The sequence below is a fragment of the Anabas testudineus genome, chromosome 5, assembly GCF_900324465.2.
Source record: "Anabas testudineus chromosome 5, fAnaTes1.2, whole genome shotgun sequence".
NCBI lineage: Eukaryota > Metazoa > Chordata > Actinopteri > Anabantiformes > Anabantidae > Anabas > Anabas testudineus.
The window spans coordinates 11,868,153-11,889,938 of record NC_046614.1 but is presented as its reverse complement, the minus strand read 5'-3'; the positions used below and the strand labels follow the sequence as shown (position 1 = coordinate 11,889,938).

The window sequence follows — 21,786 nt, the reverse complement described above, 5'->3', positions numbered from 1 at the left end:
TCTGGCAGGAGATCCCCTCGTTCTTGCACACACTTTAAGCCACCGCATGGTAACAACCAGTGGAAGTTGCCATGATGAAGATGAGGTTTGAAAGCAGCTATTGCCCGACATACTGAATGATTCATCACAGCTCAACACAGTTGGTAGAAAAGTAAACGCAGGCTCTCCAGATGGATTTTTAGTATGTGTCTGAAAATCTGACAGCTTTGCCCACAGGACGAGGAGGAGTTTGGCAGAGTCACCACTTTGCTTCAGGGCCAGCAGGGAGCTCAGTCAGGCTGCGTTGGGTCTGTTGGGGTGGTGGAAGCTGCAGAAGGGCTGTGGGCAGAGGTGATAGGAGGGGTTGTCTGAAGGACACTGTGCTTTCATTTGTGACTGGGGATTCCTCCTCTTCTGTCCTCTGGATGCACCGTCACTCACCTCTGACATCTCTCCTTGTCCTCATCTTCATCTCTTCCTCCTCTATGCTGTCCTTATTTTAATTTCCCCAAGGGGATCATTAAACTATACCATCATTCCTGTTTTTCCTCCATGTGTCTCCCACCTTTCTTGTCTTCAGCTTTCATGCCTCTCTGTTTTCTCTCGGTGCCTCTGAATCATCCTATCTCTTGCCCACGCTTCCGTACGTTTCCAAATTTAGTCCTGATTTGTTTTTCCCTTCGTGTTGTAGCTGAGGCCGGAACCAAGCCACATCTTTGACGCTCTCAGCCATCTCTGGAGATTACCGCAACACTGTGTGCATCCATCTGTGTTTCCATTTTCTTTGCACTGTTTTTTCAACCTGTCTCACTCCTTTCTCTTGCAGCCTTTTCCCCCTGTTTCCATCTCTCAACGGGTTGTGATAGATTACATCACACAACATAGAAAGTAGTTAGATTATCACAGTGATGTATATTTCCACCATTATTATTTCAGTGTGAATGGTTCATGTTGTTTTTTTATTTGTGTTTGGGTTTTATTCTAGAAATGATAAATCGTACCACAAATCTAAACATTTAAATATGTTATAGAATTCAGATTATAATCTACTGATACTGATACTACTGCTACTAATGAGAATATGCTTGTTTGTGTTTACAGGTGACATTACACAGAAGGGCTATGAGAAGAAAAGGACCAAACTCCTGGCTCCCTACATCATCCACACTCCAGGTAAAAACCTTTCATCTCTTTTTTTCTGCTCTGAAAACTTATCTCACTCGGTTTAAAAAGGTTTACAGAGGTTTCACCCTGTAAATCTATTTTACAGAAAACCATCACAACATGTAAATCTACTGTAGCTGCACTGCAGTGTGATTACGTTAAATGTATAGCAGGTATAGATTAGAGTACATCTCCTGTATTGGACACTGATATATTGTATATTATCAGTACCTGTTAATGCTCAATGCTGCCTCACGGTACAAGGTCTTCCTGCTTCCTCTCCTCATCTCACCAATAGTGGAGCACAAGTGCTGTTAATTGTTGCTGTGAGTGAAAAATGTATCTGCGAGCTGGTAATTACACATCGTTTTGAGGCTCCTTGTGTATTTGAACAGTCTAATTGTTGGTTAACCTGGAAGTGGTGGAATCTGCTAAACACTCCACTGCATAGAAAATAGCCCTTGGTGCTCATCAAGCTGCTCATATTCAGTCAACAGAAAGTTCATATGATTCACATTTATCCCCTCGTCTAGTCTTGTGTTTTCTGAGTATGATTCGTTTGCACGACTCCTTAATAATAAAAATAAATTCAATAATAATTCAAATTCATGCTGTTCACGTATTGTGTTTCTTTTGTTGATAAGTGTGTGTTTTGTTTATCTTACAGTGGAGCCCCCCCCTAGGAATGATGTGAAGCCTCTTGCTCCCAGTTCCTCCTCAAGCCACGCTCCTCCCCCCTCCAGCTCCAAGTACCGCGAACGCCGCTCCCGCAGAACACATCGCGGTGGAGGAACCAGAGATGACCGCTACAGATCAGGTCAGAACTCCTCCATTATAAAAACACGGACATCAGAGGAAAAATGCATTCAGCTTCACTTTCCCTGGATTTACAACACATCTGATGAAGCAGTCACTGAGGAAATAAAGTTTTCTCTGATGCTCAAATTAACCTACATCATCTTCACTTGTTGAATGAGCCTGTTTTTGAAGCTCAGACACACTGGGCTGTTTCAAAGGGACCAATTAAAGGCGAGAGAGAAAGATGAGAGCATGTGTGCGCATGTGTGTGTGTGTGTGTGTACATGTATTTTTGTTGTTGTGTGGACAAATTTCAATTTGACTCCATCATTGTGAGGATGTTTGGACCAGTCCTCACCCTGTCAAAGCCTTGTTTGAGGCTTAACATTATAATTAGGTTTAGGATAAGGGGCTCAGAATGCATCATGTCACACTGTCCTTGCAAATATCTGTGCATAAGAGCAGCTCAGACAGACAGCCCTGCAGCTGGGGAGCCCCTCGGTGAGGACCCCGACTCTGTGGAAGCAGAGTGATGTCATTGCCTGGCTATGTTAGTTGAGGTGCAGATGTATTGAAATGTACTGAGGGAAGATATTGTAGCGCGGCCTTGGATTTTAAAGTACAGTGTAGACGTAACTTTTTGAAGGATTAATGGATATAAAGAGACAGCCTGGAGGAGAGGAGCAGAGAGCAAGTACAAGAGAGACGATGAGCCATTTGCCATATAATGAGCGTGCCATCTACTGTGTTCTCCTCATGTAGTACAGTTCAGGTACAGTAAAACCGCACTGACAGCACCATGTCATCCAGACCGTTTTCAAGGGGAGCTGGAAAGATGGTCCTCATCAGTTAAGTGTTTCAAATCTCTCCCTCCGTCAAGCACTGCCTGTATAACACAGTCAGTGCTCTGTACTGAGAAGTCAGAGCAAGAAGGAGTGATCCTCATTTTGCTGCATCACAGATAAGTGTAGGAACTCTAATTGTAGGCATTTATAATACACCTCTGCCTCCTGAGCTCAGTCAGTAGATTACATACAGTACCAATTTTCACCAGTGTCAACGCCAAATGATTTCACTTTGTTAATTTTCAAATCGAAAACAGTGGTAGTGTGCATGCTGTAAATGTTTATTTCTGTTATTAAACTGATACATGGGATAAACAAAGTTATAGAAACACCACAATCACCAAAGTTACTGCAGTTCATCCTGAGGCAGACATCTGTTTCATGAATATCCATCCAATTGTTAGTTGTTTAGACATTTTACTACAACTAAACATGTCAATCTTGTGGTGAAATGAGGATTACAGAAGTGATGAGGATTCCTCCTCTGGGAACCATAATTCCTCCAAATGTTGATGGGATAACACTGTCATGCACAGAGCTAACGCGGCAAAAATGAAGAGGTTTACAGGAGATACAGCTTTAATTAATAATAACAACAAATGACCAATGCTGCAGTGATGGCTAATGGAGGAAATTAAAGCACTTTCACTTTGTTTGCTTGTATAAGCTGAAGAAAAAAGTGCAGAGCCGCCTTATTTTAATTCCCTCTCATCTCACCAAGCTCCACTTATTACTCCTCTTAACCTACGCCGACTGGTTTCTGTAGAGCTGTTCCATTTGTAGCCGCTTACTGTAAACGACTCCACTGAGTCAGATTTGCAGGAGTAAACCACAGAGGTGCTTCCTGAACATCTCGGTGCTGGTGTAAAACACATCACCAGCATCCGCACGCCGACCGTGCTTATCGCCACGGTGATGGCCCTGCTCCTCTCAGACATGTGTAGGGAGTCAGCCTCTCCCGACGCTCCTGTGTGAGGGTGGACGATGGCACATTATGAGAGCGCATGATTTAGCCCGGAGCGATCTGTTCAGCAGAATGCCAGTTATGTAATTATGGTATCCCCACTGCTGCTGTGCAACGAGCTGTGCTTGATGATTTATTCAAATGTGTTGATGTTTGAATGGGGATAATGGTAATAGATGTGATTTGTCAGTGAGTGGGCTTTTATTGCGCATGTTTTGTAACATAGTCTGAATGTGTGGCTGTTCTTTTTAATCTGCCAGTGGGTGTCGTCCAGTGAAAGTATCTCTGCATTTATCATTGTGCGAATTTGTGTGTGCTTGCATGTAGGCAGGTGTGTGGGCTAATACACGGCTTTCCTCTGGCTTCCTGTTTATGGAAAAACAAACCCCTCACTATTTTCTTCAGGTTTCTTCACTTGTAATGTTTCTTAATGTTATAATATGCCTGTTCTTATTTAACAAAACGTTCCTGAACCAAACTAAACTGCGGCTGTCAAACTGTTATTTATGACATATACAGCAGTAACATTCATGTAATGTAATGTAATTGCAACTAGGATGATTTCTTTCTTCTCATATATTATAAATAAACATTCTCGCAAATACTTTTTGTTGAATCACTTGTAAAGATAGTTTTCTTTGTTTTGAGTCAGATGTAAAACCACCTGCATCAAGCTATTAAGCCATGTCAAACACAGAAGTGTGTATTGTTTTCTATCCATTCAGATATCCATACGGAGGCTGTGCAAGCTGCCCTGGCTAAACATAAGGAGGAGAAGATGGCGCTGCCCATGCCTACCAAGCGGCGCTCCACTTATGTCCAGTCTCCTATTGAAACCCGCACACCACCAGGTAGGACAGAACAAGGACAAATTGACCTTTAGCCAAAAGGACTAAGTGCTTGAAATTCATCCTTGTTTTCTTGGTCAGACTCCTCATCGGGCTCTGAAGATGAGACGTCTGTGCGCAGACAGTCATCTGTGGTTATCCCCCCACCTGCGGTCAGTCCCAACCTGCAGAGTCCAGACTCCTGGATCAACCACTCTGTCCAGGGCTCCTCCACCTCCTCCTCTGCCTCCTCCACCCTGTCCCACGGTGAGGCCAAACCGCAGCCTCAGAGCCAACCTCAGCCCCAGTACAAGCCGCAGTACCAACCTCTGTATCAGCCTCATTACCAGCCGCAGTACCAGCCACACGAGCAGCCCAACACCGCAGCTGTGACAGGCATGCTGGCTCACAGTCGCATTGGTGAGCCACTGCTGTTAACAGGATCGTTTCCATTGCAGAATCATTAAACATTTATAACAGAATTAGCATTCTTCGACATTTTAACAAGAGAAAAAACATCAAACAAGAACTCGTATTAGCAGGTAATAGATATATCACAATATGACAGAAACTTACCATCGTTTACTCACTTCCCCTGCAGCCCCCTCAGAGAATAGTGCCCCTCCTCCAGATGTTACAGCCGTGGCCCCTCCAGCCAGAGGCCCACGTGTGGACCTGCCCTCCAACGCCGTGGTCCGGGGGATGAGCCGTGGGCATAGCCGCTCCAGCATGATGATGGAGACTGCGGATGGTAATGACTTCACCACGCGACTTTTGATCTGCTCGTGTTTCGTCCCAGCAGCCTGTGTCTGACTCTTAACAATAAGTTTTTCAACAACGATGAACCATTAATCCGACTTTACTGCTGTCTGTCTTTTCTTCTTGATCTTTTTCTCTCCTTTCATGTGTTTATTTGACTGGCTGATAGCAAGAGGTAATATCCAGAGTAAGGAAACTCTTTAATATATAATGTTCGTAGCCTTCTGTGTTTGCTGTTTCCACCCTTGTCTATAATGAATGGTTATTATAGTAGCTGCAACAAACAATCCTCACACTAAATAAACCCTCACGTGTGATCCCAGCAAAAAAAAAAAAAAAAGAAACCTTGCCCCAGTGCTCACCATGTTTTCCTTCTGTTGTGGCCACGTACGTATGCTGCTTTTCATTCCTAAAGGTTAGTGTAATCAATTCAAGACAAATATACCAACCGATAATTACAGCATCTTGTGTTATGGAATGAAAAGCAGCAGACTCTGAGATAGGAAGACGTTTCAACAGGTAATGTCTTCTCACTGTGCCGATGAACCACGGCGTACAGTATGTCACTATGTTTTTCCTGCCACATCCCTTTTCCATCTTCATCCTGCCTGCAGGAGTTCCTGTGAACAGCAGAGTGTCCACTAAGATCCAGCAGCTGCTCAACACCCTGAAGAGACCCAAGAGGCCTCCTCTCAGTGAGTTCTTCACCGACGATGCGGAGGAAATTGTAGAAGGTACGCTGAGTCTTGAAACATCACTGTGATCCCAATATTACAGATTTCTACTAGCTTCTACTTAGTGTATTTTCTTTGTTTTGGAGCAGTTTTTATCCACACAAATGATTTTATTTTCTATTAAAATATATGATTTATTCATTTAGACAGTTCACATATATGGGTGCCATTTAACTCTAACATACTCAGAAGTGTTCTGTTGCCTCTCTTATAGTACCGCAGCCCGATCCAAACACACCCAAACCAGAGGGCCGTCAGATCATGCCAGTAAAAGGGGAACCTTTGGGAGTGGTCAGTAACTGGCCTCCAGCCCTGCAGGCAGCGTTGGCCCGTTGGGGGGCCTCTCAGGGAAAGAGCCCCGCCCTCACTGCTCTTGACATCACAGGCAAACCACTCTACACACTGACTTATGGTGGGTCACTGGATGGTACTGTTTGACATGAAGACAAATGTTTACAGTGTCAGATCTGTAGTTTGTGTTAAGAGTTAATCTATAGTAGAAAGCTGTGTGTACTCTGCAACGTGAGATTTTTGGCAGTGGTAAAACGTATAAGCCTCCCTGCACCTTCTGTCTGTCAGGAAAGCTGTGGAGTCGCAGTGTGAAGCTGGCATACACCCTCCTTAACAAGCTGGGCACCAAGAATGAACAAATCCTCAAACCTGGAGACAGGGTGAGGCAGCAAACACAAGCACAGAAAGGAAATACACACACATTATATAACAAATGTATTGTCAAAGTCAGTGGGTGAATACGCTTTGCAGTATTTCTGGACAAGAAAATTCTGTCTTCCTTCATTTCAACCATTGTGCCCTGTTGTTGATGTTGATGTTAGCCTTTTATTGCGTTAATGTTTATGAAAATGTTTTGCTAGGTGGCGCTGGTGTACCCCAACAGTGACCCTGGGATGTTCTGGGTGGCCTTCTACGGTTGCCTCCTGGCTGAAGTTATTCCTGTGCCTATTGAGGTGCCACTGTCGCGTAAGGTGAGAAAATCGAACACGTGAACTGTGTGAGTGCAGAAATAGCTTTAAATATTCTTTTCAACTTGAGACTCATTTAAGTCAAAATGTGTATTTTCTTGTTCTTGGTGTTTTTTAGGATGCAGGTATCAGTCAGGTGGGGTTTCTGCTGGGCAGTTGTGGTGTTGGTCTGGCTCTGACCAGTGAGATCTGTTTAAAGGGTCTACCTAAGACCCCCACAGGGGAAATACTGCAGTTCAAAGGTTAGTAAGGTGTTTCCTAAATGTGGAATTACCACGATTCATTTAATAATGAGGTAATGAAATGAACCCCTTCTTTTATAAACTATATCCTAAAGTGTAATTTAACCAGACTCGAATTGACATTTTTCTAACAGGCTGGCCTCGACTTAAGTGGGTGGTCACGGACTCAAAATACCTGACCAAGCCTTCCAAAGACTGGCAGCCACACATCCCCACAGCCAACACTGACCCTGCATACATAGAGGTAACAGAGCTGCTGTAGGAGACTTTACTGTATGACCGATGACAATCCTGCATCTATATGTGACATGAAAAGGCAAATATGCTGTGGTTGTTACAAGTATCCATGTGCTCCTCTTGTGTGTCCTTCCTGTTCAGTACAAGGCGAGCAAAGAGGGCACAGTGATGGGTGTGGCTGTGTCTAAAGTCGCCATGTTGACCCACTGCCAATCACTGACCCAGGCCTGCAACTACTGCGAGGGTGAGTACCATCATCATCTGTTATCAGAAGGTATCCTTATCAGACAGTACTTGTCTGAAGTCATTTCTGTCTCTCTTCACTTTAAGGGGAAACTCTAGTGAATGTCCTGGATTTCAAAAAGGATATGGGCCTATGGCATGGAGTTCTCACGGTGAGCATTTGATTGCATGCAACATTTAAGTTTTTATTAGTTTAATTGTTTTTTTAGCATCCGTCCTGTACCACAGATCAACAAGTCCTGTTGTTTAAAATCTCTGTGCTTTACTGAAGTGTAAGTCTGTTGGCAGGAAGGGAATCTTTTAGTGGACATTTTCAGAATTTGTAATTTCAGTAATGTGGCATTTTATGGTGATGAATTATGAACCTGTATTGTACTGTATTAGATGCTTTATTAGGTTTTGTTTGTTTCCAGGCTGTGATGAACAGGATTCACACTATCAGTGTTCCCTATGCTGTAATGAAGGCTTGTCCTCTCTCCTGGGTACAGAGAGTCCACATCCACAAAGGTAAATTACAGTGATCTCTCAGCTTAAGTAGAGACAAGTAAAGAATTTAATGTACACTACCGCTCAAACCTTTGAGATCACTTAGATATTTTATTGTTTTCCAAGGAAACACACATGAAATTAGTCTGAATAGGAAATTTGAAATAATGAAGGAAATTATGAATGTGTTCCTTCATCAAAAGAAAAAACACCTACTACAGCCCAGCAGACTTTAGGCATTCTAGCTGTCAAAGTTGATAGCTTTTCTTCCTTAAGGTCCTTCCACTCGGTACAAATCTCATATTTTACCACCTCCAAAGCACCCAGACCATCACGTTGCCTCCACCATGCTTGACTAAACATATTTAACACTGTCCTAGCATCTTTTCATTGGTTCTGCGTCTCTGAAGTCTCGTCTTCACTGTTGATGCTGACACTGGTGTTTGATGAGTAATATTTAGTGCAGCTGCCAGTTGAGGACCTGTGAGGCGTCCTTGTCTTAAACTACACACTCTCAGATATTTATCTTCTTGGACCGTTGGGCATCTGGGCCTCCCACTCCTTTTTCAGCACCTGTTAGAGCCAGTTTGTGCTGCTCTCTGACGAGAGCATGATAAGACATGTTAAGTTTCCTTGTAATTTCTAGCATGGGTAGTCTTCCTTTCTAAGCACAACAATAGACTCACAGGTCTCTAATGTAAATAAAGTTCTTTCTTTCTGGCTATTGGTACCTATTGGAGCCTGTGAACAAACAGCTGCTGATGTTCAGATACTAAACTAGACTAAAGAACTCCACGCTCCCTTGTTTGCTCTAGTAAATCAACTAATTCTCATCTGAGCAACGCAAGTGCAGAAGGGTTTTCTCATAATCAGTTAGCCTTATAAATTGATTAACTTGAATGAGCAGCCATACCAGGAGATTGATACAAAGGACTGACAACTGCTAAAAATAGGCCTCTATGTAAAAATGTCGATTTTTGTCATTTTAATTGTTTGTGAAATGTGTTTTTCTTTGTAAAACAAAGAAATTTGCAAGTGACCCCACACTTTTGAGCAGTAGTCTGTATGATGTCATGTTACTTTTGTTTAGCTCGTGTAGCCTTGGTGAAGTGCCGTGATCTACACTGGGCCATGATGTCTCATCGGGACCAGAGAGACATCAGCTTGGCTTCATTACGTATGCTCATTGTTGCTGATGGTGCTAACCCCTGTGAGTACTTCATATAGATTTATAGTTTTATAAAACAATACCTTTTGAGAGTGATCAGGTGTAACATGTTGAATCCCCTGTGTCTTGCACTCCAGGGTCAGTGTCTTCCTGTGATGCATTTTTGAACGTGTTCCAGTCCCATGGACTAAAGCCTGAGGTTATCTGTCCCTGTGCTACCTCCCCTGAGGCCATGACAGTAGCTATACGCAGGTATGTCAGCAGGTATTAGGCTTCATATGGGATAAAAAAGTCAAACATAAAAGATGTAGCCTCCCACCTCCTCTTACCTTTACACTCTCAATTTCAATCCAAGGTTCGTGCAAGCATGTTAACTGATGATTAATAAAATCTGAAAAAGAAATGCGCACATGCGTCATTCAAGTTGATTTTCATTTTTACTGGTCCACAAAGACAGATGAAGACGTAGGCCGTTGCATGTAGTTTTGTACGCTGGTGGGTGGACAGATGGCTAACTGTAAGAACAGATGGGAGGGATGGGAATAAGATCGAACACTCTCTCCTGTTTAGACCGGGAGTACCCGGTGCACCCCTCCCTGCTCGTGCCATTCTCTCCCTGACCGGTCTGAGCCACGGCGTCATCAGGGTCAACACGGAGGACAAGAACTCTGCCCTGACTGTGCAAGATGTTGGACATGTCATGCCTGGAGGTGAGAATAGAAGGGAAGACTCTGTTGCCAAAAAGCATTTATGAGCTACAGTACAGATTTCAGCAATTAAGGCTTTATATGTAAACAAGGAAAAAACAAATGTAGGTTCTTACATTGAAAAAAGTGGTAAGAGTATGATATATAATTGTATAAACAAAATTATAACCAGAATGGAGGAATAGGACTATTTAAAAAGTCTATCTCACCTTTGATTCTACATAAAGAAAGATGCTTTTTTCCATTTCATCTGACAAGCTCAGCAGTCAAAGCCAAGATTTCAGTTTTTAATTGTGCATTTTAAGATCTTTGGCCTTTAGATAAGTGCCATCAAATGTAATTAAATTTAAATTGAACTATCTTTTATGTGAAGACAAAAATGGGCTGAAAGGACAGTATTGGTAAATGCTGGAACTTCCTGTTCATGCTTTCTAAATGCTGTCTTTATGGGTCTCCAGCTCTGATGTGCATCGTTAAGCCTGACGGACCTCCCCAGCTGTGTAAAACAGATGAGATAGGAGAGATAATAATCAACTCTCGTGCTGGGGGCACCATGTACTATGGCCTGCCTGGAGTCACAAAAAACACCTTTGAGGTATGAAAGAAAAATGACCGCGCAAGCCTGCACTGATTCAATCTCTTAAAATAAGTAAGTTAATGAACTACTTTATGTGTTAAATAGCTGTCCTTTCTGTCTGTGTTCAGGTGATACCGGTTAATGCAAGTGGAGTTCCCATTGGAGAGATTCCATTTGTGCGGTCAGGCCTCTTGGGATTTGTTGGCCCAGTAAGTCGGACTGTTTAATTACAGTACAACATCTGTGGCCACTTGAGCTGTCCTGGAAACTATTCTTCTGTATACTTTGACAGTTTAATGAACCTTCTGTGTATTCTCCACGCTGCACAGGGCAGTCTGATCTTTGTGGTGGGGAAGATTGAGGGTCTGCTGATGGTGAGCGGGCGGAGACACAACGCTGACGACCTGGTGGCCACTGCTCTTGCCGTGGAGCCAGTCAAGACCGTGTACCGTGGGAGGTGAGGAGTAATTCTTCTCTTACTGTGTGTGTGTTTGTGTGTGAGGTGAGTCCTTCTGTGGGTAAAGTGTGGATCTGAATTGATCTTTACTGGCATCTGGTGCCAGAGCAGGCCCAAGACAAGTCACGACTGGATATGCTGTTGATGTATAAACATGTTGGTACCAGCAGAGCCATGTTTATTTTTTTATAAGTGGGAAAAATTGCACAAGGCAAATCTCAGACTACACTTATAAGCAGCTTTTATACGGGAGTTTGACCACGACCTTTAATATTTTTTTGTGTCAGGATTGCTGTGTTTTCAGTCACCGTGTTCTACGATGAGAGGGTAGTGATTGTGGCAGAGCAGAGACCAGATGCCAGCGAGGAGGACAGTTTCCAGTGGATGAGTCGAGTGCTTCAGGTAAATCAGGCCTTTGTATTCTTTCACAGCTTTTCTACAGATAAAATAGTAATAATAATAATAGTAGTTATAGCAGTTAAATGTGTCTGCCAGTCATTTTTACTAATGTTCAGTGTTGGGTTTTCTTGGTAGGCTATCGACAGCATCCACCAGGTGGGCCTCTATTGTCTGGCTCTGGTCCCAGCCAACACCTTGCCTAAAACACCCCTGGGCGGCATCCACATCTCTGACACCAAGCAGTCCTTCTTGGATGGCAACCTGCATCCCTGCAACATTCTCATGTGTCCTCATACATGTGTCACCAACCTCCCCAAGCCCCGCCAGAAGCAGCCCGGTATGTGTTCGATGAAACAGGCTTAGAAAATGTGTATTAAGCGCAGTTCTGATGGGCTGTGTTTACATGAGGCCATCCTATAATTTGAGTTTTGGCTTGCTGTGCTGAGCTTTCTGACTGGATAAGAATTCCTCTTGAGCTGATGTCTGAAATACAGACTGCATCCCAGAAGTTGAGGGAAACTGCTGACTTTGCTGCTGATTTTGGAAAATAGGAGCACGGTCAGTAGTGTTACATAATGCACACATAACAGTTTCTAAATTTGAGAAAGAGATAGTCCTTGTTTGCTGTTGTACTGGCAAACACAGTCTAACGCTAATACAACCACATCAAACTCAGTGTGACACCTGAATACCTTTAGTTGATGTTATTTACCATTTGTATTTATACTGGATTCCATTTAGTATTTTATTTAAGGTCAATTTAAAGCCAGCCACAGATACTAAGGTCAGGTAAATTTCTTTCATCCACAGATTTCATTCATTTCCTTCTTCCTCCTATTATTTCTGTTTCGGCCTTTCCTTTGTTCCGTCTCTCTCTCACTTCATTTCTCTTGTAGTTGGTGTAGGTCCTGCTTCCGTCATGGTGGGAAACCTGGTGGCAGGGAAGAGAATTGCCCAGGCTGCAGGAAGGGACCTAGGCATGATTGAAGACCAGGATCTTGTCCGGAAGGTAGTATGATCACGAACATTGGATAACACCCACTTCTAACAAGCCTCTAACTCAGACTCTGTTAACCTTTTAACCTCATTATGCATGATCAGCACCAATTCTTAAAGTGTGTTATGATGATAGACGGTGAGGTTTTGAAGACTTTTCACTGCCGGTGTAACACTGGCCCAAGTTCAGCAGAACTCAGGTTTATAGATGTAAAAAAAAAAATCTGGACTCTTTTCTTTCTCTGCTCTCGTCTCTCTCTGGATGTAGCTCTGTATGTGGCCCACTGTGATGGTAAGAATTATGGTCCCCTCTGGCGTCTTCTCAAAACCTTTGTTTATTCTTGTCGTGCCTTAATGTATAGTGTATTGTGTTTTTTATTTGTTTGCTTGTGTTAAACAGTGTCACAAGCAAAATTTGCATGTTTTTGTTTTTCATTTCACCCCTTGTTTTACTACGGATGTGCCTCTCAATAAGTTATTATTTATTATTTGAAGAGCTACCTTGGCTCACAGTATGTGGCATGAATAGTTTACACATTGGCAGGAGATTATTTGTGCTAGACAGCTTAATTTAGGTATTCTTCCATCCACACAAAAGCCCTGCCTGCCTGGTTGTGTTTGTAATAATGTTTATTAATAATGTTAAGCACATCCTCAGATCTACAGTACAAATATCTAATTATGTTTTTCTTTTCATCATAGCATCAGTATTTGACAGAGGCTCTACAGTGGCGGGCACAGACAGACGCAGACCATGTCCTCTATGTTCTTCTAAATGCCAAGGTACCATGCTTCACACACTGAGTGTATCATCAGTGCTGATATACACGTGTTAACACAAGTGTTAAGATGATGAATTTCACCTTGTGTTAATACTGACTCTGCGTCCTTTTCTTTTTTTTTTTCTGTTTTCCAGGGTGTAGCAGTAGGAACAGCGACCTGCGTCCAGCTTCACAAGCGAGCGGAGAAGATAGCTGCAGCGCTTACTGAAAAAGGCAGCATCAACACTGGAGAGAACGTAGTGCTGCTCTATCCTCCGGGTAGGTTCTGCCTCCAACTTTTTAATTTCCAAGTGTCACTTCCACTGAGATTGATTATTGTGAGGTTTTCTACCTGTTCTGCTCCACCTTTATCCTCCATCTTCTTTCTCAGGCATTGATTTGATAGCTGCGTTCTATGGCTGTCTGTATGCTGGATGTGTCCCGGTAAATGTCAGACCTCCGCACCCTCAGAACCTGGCAGCCACGCTGCCTACTGTCCGCATGATCATTGATGTAAGTATAGGTTTGCTCTGTAGATGTAAAAAAAAAAACTAAACCTGCAGTTCACAGAGAATCATACTAATCATACTAATGCCTATTTAAAAGTTTTAAATTATTTTGAAGCTATCCAAAATCGATTCAGAAATCCAGCGAGTGTTTTTTTTTATTTTCCGCAGTTTTTGGAGCTTCTCCTATTCAATTCAATTCAATTCAATTCAATTTTATTTGTATAGTGCTTTTTACAATTTTCTCAGGTGCTTTCCTATTCAATTGACTCTTGTGTGTGTTTTGTTACCAGGTCAGTAAAGCTGCGTGTATCCTTACCACACAAAATCTGATGAGGATTCTGCGCTCCAAAGACGCTGCTGCCTCTGTCAACATTAAAACGTGGCCAACAATCATCGACACAGGTAAGAAACAACAGTACAGTAGCACAGCATCAGTGTTACTGGTGACAATAAGCAGCTCTGTTCCACCGTCAAAGTAAGTCATGACAGTGTGACAGTGATCAACTGTCCACTATATCAGGACCTACTGAAGCAGCTTAATGGAACTCAGACATCACTGGTTTTGTTATTTACACTGGGGTTTCGTCTGTTGTAACATGTTAAAGTCTTCAGCGAAAAAGTCTTCTTCCTATGCACTGTCAAAGCTTCACCACATGGGTGTTGTGTATCATTTATCATGGTTTGTCAACAATCTAACATAACTTCCAGCTCTCCAAAAAAACAACATATCCTCTGGCGCCACCATCAGTCCAAAGTTCAACTTTCATCTATAATTTATTTCAGTTAAAAATAATTGTATTTCTCATTTATGATTGTATTTGTAATAAAAACTACTGTGCACTGAATTAGGAATATGTATAATTGCCTTGCTCAGCCTCTGTTGTAGCTCTGTTTGAATTCCTTTAATGTGTATTGTTTTGTTGTCTCGATAACATTTGAATCATTTTTGTCACAACTCAATATGACTGACTCCAGTATCAGTATCAGTGAACCATTTTAGCAATAGTATCGGGTACATTTGCTAATGATCGTGTTTTGTTGTGTCATTATTGCTCAATATGATTTTTACCTTTACCTTGCCTTACCTCTGTACTGTTTTTCAGATGACCTGCCTCGCCGTCGGCCTCCACAGATCTATAAGCCGCCCACAGCAGAGATGATAGCTTATCTAGACTTCAGTGTCTCCACTACAGGCATGCTCACTGGGGTCAAGGTGAGACACATGAGATTCATTCAACATGTTGTGTTAGCACTAGATCACAATCCTGTATCGAGTAACACTTGTTAAATGTCTTTTACTGGCTCACCTATTCGTTAGGTCTCCGCACCTTTCACAGTAGGAATTCTTATTAGAAACAGATACAGATAAAAACAGCACTTCCTGCTTGCAAATACTAATGACAGCAGCTGTCTTAGGGAGTGAAACTCAAGTCTCAGGCATCAACATCTTTGTATTCATGGGCCAGTTTTGGGAAATTCATTATTTTGTTCCCTATTATGTTTTGTCAGACCACATAGAGTGAAATGAAAACTGTGAATTGCAAAACATTATGAACAGAATCAGGTCAATGACATTTCTGCAATGATGTTCAAATATACACCAATAAGGGTGCAATCCTCATTTTGTATGTGACCACTTTCACTTTTCATCGTCTCCAACCAATTCCTTCTAAACTTCAAATGTGTCTTCTTGTTTGTAACAGATCTCTCATGCAGCGGTCAGTGCACTCTGTCGATCTATAAAGCTGCAGTGTGAACTGTACTCCTCTCGTCAAATAGCCATCTGCCTGGATCCTTACTGTGGGCTGGGCTTTGTCTTGTGGTGCCTCGCAAGGTACTGTACACTGTCACCTTCAAAACGCACACCTGATGCACCAGAGCTTGGTCTCTGGCGTTTATCTCCTCTATTCATCTCACGTTTCTCGTACATTTGTTGTCACACAGTGTTTACTCAGGTCACCAGTCCATCCTGATTCCTCCCTTTGAGTTGGAGAGCTGCTTGTCTCTGTGGCTAAGCACACTCAGTCAGTACCGCATCAGAGACACCTTTTGCTCCTACTCTGTCATGGAGCTCTGCACTAAAGGACTGGGAACTCAGACTGAGTTGCTCAAGGCAAGCACTGCACTTATTGAGAATCATGACAAATACAGAATCATACTTGTGGGTTTGATCATCCTTTGTGTGTGTGTGTGTGTGTGTGTGTAGGCTCGTGGTGTTAATTTGTCATGCGTGCGGAGCTGTGTGGTGATAGCTGAGGAACGCCCTCGCCTGGCCCTGACACACTCGTTCTCCAAACTGTTCAAGGACGTGGGGCTGTCATCCAGAGCTGTCAGCACAGCTTTTGGCTCCAGGGTGAACCTGGCCATCTGCCTGCAGGTACAGCGCACAAACCATCATAGCCTGGCATTACATAGAGACGCACAGTGAAATATCAGTTGCTCTTAAGTGGTATCTGTGTGTTACAGGGCACTACTGGTCCCGATCCCTGTACAGTGTATGTGGACATGAAGTCCCTCCGCCATGACAGGTAATAACATGTAGATAAATTCAGTTATTATAATTTTTAAATGTCATAAAGCCACACTCAAATACCCAAATGGCAAAAGATGTGGATATAAAAAAGGAAAAAGATTTGCAAGAACATTAAAGAGTTCAAACTATGTCTAACTGCACATGCCTGCATACATTTACATGTGTTGGTGGCTATTTCAGGGTGAGGCTGGTGGAGAGAGGAGCACCTCAAAGTCTCCCTCTAATGGAGTCTGGAAAGGTGAGGTGTCCCAAATTCCAGCGACGTGGAATCCATCTATGACATGTTAAGTTAAAGGCATGTTTATATTGAATCACTCAGTGCCTTATACGTTTATTTTTATATTCAGATACTGCCAGGAGTGCGGGTGATAATTGTTAATCCAGAGACCAGAGGCCCGCTTGGTGATTCTCATCTGGGAGAGGTGAGAGGAAGTTCTAAATAGGTTCTCTCCTTTTAAGATGGCAACATGACAGCATCTTGAGTTACTGTTACTGTGAGTAAATTCTTCTCTTACTTAGATCTGGGTAAACAGCCCTCACAATGCCAGTGGCTACTACACCATCTATGGAGAGGAGAGTCTGCAGGCAGACCACTTCAACACCAAACTCAGCTTTGGAGATCCACAGACTTTATGGGCTAGAACTGGATACTTGGGTTTTGTGAAGAGAACCGATCTGTTGGATGCCAGTGGGGGTAAATACTATAGCACCTGACTAACACATAGATTTGAAACTAGATGAGATTAGCACCATACGACACCCTCTAATGGACATTTTCCTCTGCGTAACTGGGTTGATTATGTTTCCTGTATCTCCTCACTCAGATCGACATGACGCTCTCTTTGTGGTGGGCTCGCTAGATGAGACCTTGGAACTAAGAGGACTGCGTTACCACCCCATCGACATTGAAACCTCAGTGTCCCGAGCTCACCGCAGTATTGCTGAGAGGTGAGGATGCTCTTGATATACATTTTCTAATTCTACACACAAACACACACACACACACATTGGCTGTTAGCTTTCGTTCAGCATTTTGACATCATAACAATTATTCCATGACCAAGAACCAAGCCCCTTTTATTTGTCTGTAATTTTGTGGGAGCAAAAACACAGACAAAGAAACATTTGTGCTGTCTTTACAAGGTGTGAAGTCATGGAAATCGGTTTTAAAGGAACACTTTGTGGCAAATATGCTTGCAGAGAGTTAGTTTGGAACATTTTCTTACAATCACATTATGTGCATGTTACTATGATTACATAGCCAGAACAAACAATCATATTTCAAAACATAATTTATCATTGCTTGTGGGATTGAACTTGACTCTCAGTCGCCCTGTCCTTGTTCCTCACAGTGCTGTGTTTACATGGACCAACCTGCTGGTGGTGGTGTCAGAGCTCTGTGGTTCTGAGCAGGATGCGCTGGACCTGGTGCCTCTGATAACCAATGTGGTACTGGAGGAGCACCACCTCATAGTGGGTGTGGTGGTTATTGTGGACCCCGGGGTTATACCGATCAACTCCAGGGGGGAGAAGCAGCGCATGCACCTCCGTGATTCCTTCCTGGCTGACCAGTTAGATCCCATCTATGTTGCTTACAACATGTGAGGGGTTGTGGTGGTTTGGGCTTGTTTAGTCATCATTCGCAGCCTGGATGCTTCAGCTCCACCATCCCCTGCATTTGGCTGCTGGCTTGGCAGATGGTGAAAAGGAAAAGCATGAACCACGTGTACTGCCACCCAGACCTGTGTGACACCAGCATATCTCGGCCACTGCATGTCTGTGACTGGACCTGCCGTGTTTGGAGCTATTCACTGTGTTTTATAGGTAGAATTTTGCAGAAGTAACATTTCCTGCATATTGCAAAGTCCTGCGAAGAACAAAAGAGTTCCTGTTGCACTTTTGGGGAAAGGTTGACACATGCAAGACCTATTTTAAAACAAATACTACTGTATATTAATCTCTTTGTGAATATCCATCTTCTTTATCTGTACTCACCACAGACCTTTTAAAACACTTTCCCTTTGGTGTCTCCACAGATTTCAACAGCTACTAAACTTAAATCAACAACTTGAAATATTTTTACATGCGGCTTTTAGACAAACACACACATGTGCACATGCTGAGCCCTTGGCCCTTGTCACTTCTCACTACTACGAATGAGTAAAAGAGGGCGCATGACAGAAAACCATAGTAGCCAGTGTAGTCTGTGAATTTTATTTAGGAAGATGATTTTGTCCCATGACAATGAAGCCAAATAGATTTCCCTGTCCTGACGTATCTCCTGCCTTATAAAACCAGCCATGCATTCCTATCTTAATTTTTAATGAATCTGTTATTAATGACTCTTTATTCTTCTTTGGTTTTGACTAGTAGTGGAAATCCTAAGAGATATCCAAAGGGATCAAAATAAAAGAGGAAAGAGGTCATATTCTGTACTGTATCTACAAAGGCCTCTTTGTATTTTAGATACTGTATGCTACTGTATAGATATTTTAATTATACAAATTTATGAACGCTCGACTCATCTCTCTCAGTTGATGCTTTCTGGATGATCTAGCTGTGAGAGGATAACAGTAGCAGAAAGAAGATTGTAAATAAGATTACAGTACTTTTGATGTGGAATACAGGTATTAGTTGTATAATGGAGGTCAAGGCATTGTTAGTCAGGATAGATGTAACATTGCACTTTCACAAAAAATTGTCTATTTTATTATAACAATGAGGCATTATAAGTAGTGGTTCAGGAGCTAGATATATAAAATAAATATATATATATTTCTGAGGAATCTTGCTTGAGGAGCTTTTAGAGTTTACCAGAAAGGCTATCACTGTTAATGCCAGGAACGTTTCCTGTCGGCCACTATAAAACACCACCACACTCCCACCCACATAAGAAAAAGGCTAAATCAAATACCATGACTGTTTTCAGCCTACCATGTAAAAATGTAAACGGAAAAAAGGAACTGATTAAGCTAACATTCATTACCACTGTACTTTGTTCAACTGTAAAAAATTACTTTGAATTCCAACAAGATTGTTGTTGGTACTGTAAGTCTGTAGTCAGTAGAGGCAAGTCTTCATGTATCTGGTTTATAATCTGTGTTCATTCACTGGAGTTATAAGTAAGTTATAAGTACTTGTGAATGCTGTTGCGAATCTGAGCCACATCTGAAACATCTTTGATTGGCAAGTAAATAATTGTGTGAGGAAAAGGTACAAATGATTTGCATCAAGATGTTGTTACTAAATGTATTTTGGTTTTCTGCAATCTTGTGCTTTCTTTGTGCTCCTCGCCATAATTTATAGGTTCTCTGTACTGAATTGTACTGTATTTCAGTGATGACCCTTAATGTCAACATGTAAATAGTTTTTTGATATTTTTGGACTTTTGCTATTATCCCCTCATAATTTTCGATCATGCCAAACACAATATCAGAAAGACGTTTGATTATTTCAAGGTAAACAGGAATATGAGTGATTGAATTACTGCACTTTGCACTGGTGGTACTAACAGTAGATTTCTACTGGATGGACTCAAAATTTGAGTTATTGATTTGACTATCCGCATTTGGTGTTATGTTAAACGTGTTCATAATTTTAGTAATATTGCGCTTGATTTTGAGTCCACCTAGAAAAAAAGAGTAACAGCACTTCACTTTTATCTTAGCTTTACTGTTGCATCAAAAGGTTTCAGCAGAATGTTTGCATGACTCAGCCAAGCACAAGAAGAAGCTGGAGACACATCTCATCTCGAAGGCGCAAGTGGGGGGCATAGATATATATATCTGTATATTTTCAGGGAACAAAACTCATAACACAGGGATGGACCGAATGGTCCCTTGGTGCAATCTGTGAATACTATCCATACAAAATAAAAAGTAAACGTTTGTGGAGGTAAATTTCTTTGTAATCATCACGGATCCGGCAAAACAAATGAGCAAAAAGAGAGTTAGTAAAAACCAGTGCCCATTTACCATCTACCTGCTTTGCTGCGAAGTCTACAAGGGCTTCTTTTGGTTTCCACTCTTTCTCTCTGTCAGAGTTTTACACACTATGCAATCCCAAAGACGGTGCAATTTAATTTCAAAGCTTGCACAGTCTGGTGAATTATACATGCTTATACTTTTTTTTAACGAAGAAGTGAGGACTAATGAAATTTAACCAGTAGTGTACTTAACACTGAATCTTTCTTGAGTTGTTCTATCAATATTTTGTGTATGCACTCTTGGTATGTTGTATATTATTTAGTGGATTCTCAACCACTCCCTGAGGGTGTGATCCACTGACAACTCTTTAATTCTAGGGAGGTGTTCTAACTCTATGGTTAAGAAATCAAGGTGGTACACCCCTTACCATTTTTCTCACTTATTTTCTATTTTGGTTTGTTTACTTTGTTTTATACTTTATGTAAAAGTAATACAGAATAAACAAAAGCATTTAATCATTTAAGGTGTGTGCTTATTCAAAAGAATTGAAAATGACTCCAATGTTGTGCCATAGCCTTGATTATTTTACAATCTACATCCTTGCAATCGAGGCCTGCTTGTGTGTCATAATGGACAGAAAAAAATATTATTTGTTACAAAATAGGTTAATTCAGTGGAAGAAGTGGTATTCTCTGGTGGTATTTATAAAAATAAATAACTTTTTATTTTGTTTACAGCTAAGTTATGTGCACTGAACCATAGGAAGCTTTTAGGACTCTGCATATTGGTTGCTGACAAGGACAACCAACACTGTGGTAAAACAAATCAAATCAAGTAATCTACACAAATGTCAAACAAATAAATTTGGACCAATTGAAGGTTGAGGCTATTGTAGAAATAACAGACAGAAAGGTCCTCCAAAACATCAATTACTGGAGTACCGGATCGTTGGTAATATGATCACTAATTCACCGGTGTTGTTTCAAGAGGCTGGCATCTAAGTAGTGGTGATGGAAAGCTATTCAGACCTTTTGATGTCGATTTGAAAAGTGGCTGTAGAACTAAAGGCATTTTAAGTATTACTTTAAATAAAATTTTGCAAAGCCTGATGTAAAAGTACACTTTATGCAGATTTGCACCTTATAATATATATATATATATATATATATATATATATATATAGTATAGATTATTATTACTAATGGATTATTGTGAAGCACCATTGTAAAGCTGGTCAAGGAAAAGCCACATTTCCGTACATAATTCAGTGTTGTGTAATCTATAATAATGCATCTCACTTAACAACTTTGTGATCACTTTGTGATTACATTGACAATCTAACTCCAGACGCAGTGAAGTAAACAGCGACTTTAATTCAGACACTCACAGCAGCGCACCAGTGACAACTTCAACCTTTCCCGCGTCCGCCAATCACAAAGCCTGAAGAAGCTATTACGTAACAAGTCTGAGCGGCACCGCCCATTTCCTTTGGGGA

The 21,786-nt window shown here is 41.7% G+C and overlaps 1 protein-coding gene across 1 annotated transcript in view; it reads left to right on the top strand.

Annotated features, from left to right (window-relative positions):
* Window positions 1-19,988, top strand: part of dip2bb (disco-interacting protein 2 homolog Bb) — a 31,889-nt gene extending 11,901 nt beyond the window's left edge. Inside the window, exons 2-38 of the mRNA XM_026349475.1 lie at window positions 1,081-1,152; window positions 1,811-1,960; window positions 4,476-4,601; window positions 4,680-4,997; window positions 5,179-5,328; window positions 5,951-6,070; window positions 6,285-6,482; window positions 6,650-6,741; window positions 6,943-7,053; window positions 7,169-7,292; window positions 7,427-7,536; window positions 7,671-7,773; window positions 7,860-7,924; window positions 8,186-8,279; window positions 9,349-9,468; window positions 9,564-9,678; window positions 9,997-10,136; window positions 10,592-10,728; window positions 10,839-10,919; window positions 11,040-11,167; window positions 11,455-11,569; window positions 11,702-11,903; window positions 12,463-12,575; window positions 13,265-13,345; window positions 13,479-13,602; window positions 13,715-13,836; window positions 14,123-14,234; window positions 14,936-15,045; window positions 15,536-15,666; window positions 15,777-15,945; window positions 16,039-16,209; window positions 16,299-16,360; window positions 16,546-16,603; window positions 16,713-16,787; window positions 16,885-17,059; window positions 17,190-17,313; window positions 17,718-19,988. Coding sequence (XP_026205260.1) covers window positions 1,081-1,152; window positions 1,811-1,960; window positions 4,476-4,601; window positions 4,680-4,997; window positions 5,179-5,328; window positions 5,951-6,070; window positions 6,285-6,482; window positions 6,650-6,741; window positions 6,943-7,053; window positions 7,169-7,292; window positions 7,427-7,536; window positions 7,671-7,773; window positions 7,860-7,924; window positions 8,186-8,279; window positions 9,349-9,468; window positions 9,564-9,678; window positions 9,997-10,136; window positions 10,592-10,728; window positions 10,839-10,919; window positions 11,040-11,167; window positions 11,455-11,569; window positions 11,702-11,903; window positions 12,463-12,575; window positions 13,265-13,345; window positions 13,479-13,602; window positions 13,715-13,836; window positions 14,123-14,234; window positions 14,936-15,045; window positions 15,536-15,666; window positions 15,777-15,945; window positions 16,039-16,209; window positions 16,299-16,360; window positions 16,546-16,603; window positions 16,713-16,787; window positions 16,885-17,059; window positions 17,190-17,313; window positions 17,718-17,970 — 4,751 coding nt within the window. The 3' untranslated portion in view covers window positions 17,971-19,988. The remainder of the gene's footprint in view (window positions 1-1,080; window positions 1,153-1,810; window positions 1,961-4,475; window positions 4,602-4,679; window positions 4,998-5,178; window positions 5,329-5,950; window positions 6,071-6,284; window positions 6,483-6,649; window positions 6,742-6,942; window positions 7,054-7,168; window positions 7,293-7,426; window positions 7,537-7,670; window positions 7,774-7,859; window positions 7,925-8,185; window positions 8,280-9,348; window positions 9,469-9,563; window positions 9,679-9,996; window positions 10,137-10,591; window positions 10,729-10,838; window positions 10,920-11,039; window positions 11,168-11,454; window positions 11,570-11,701; window positions 11,904-12,462; window positions 12,576-13,264; window positions 13,346-13,478; window positions 13,603-13,714; window positions 13,837-14,122; window positions 14,235-14,935; window positions 15,046-15,535; window positions 15,667-15,776; window positions 15,946-16,038; window positions 16,210-16,298; window positions 16,361-16,545; window positions 16,604-16,712; window positions 16,788-16,884; window positions 17,060-17,189; window positions 17,314-17,717) is intronic.
* Window positions 19,989-21,786: the final 1,798 nt, after the last annotated feature.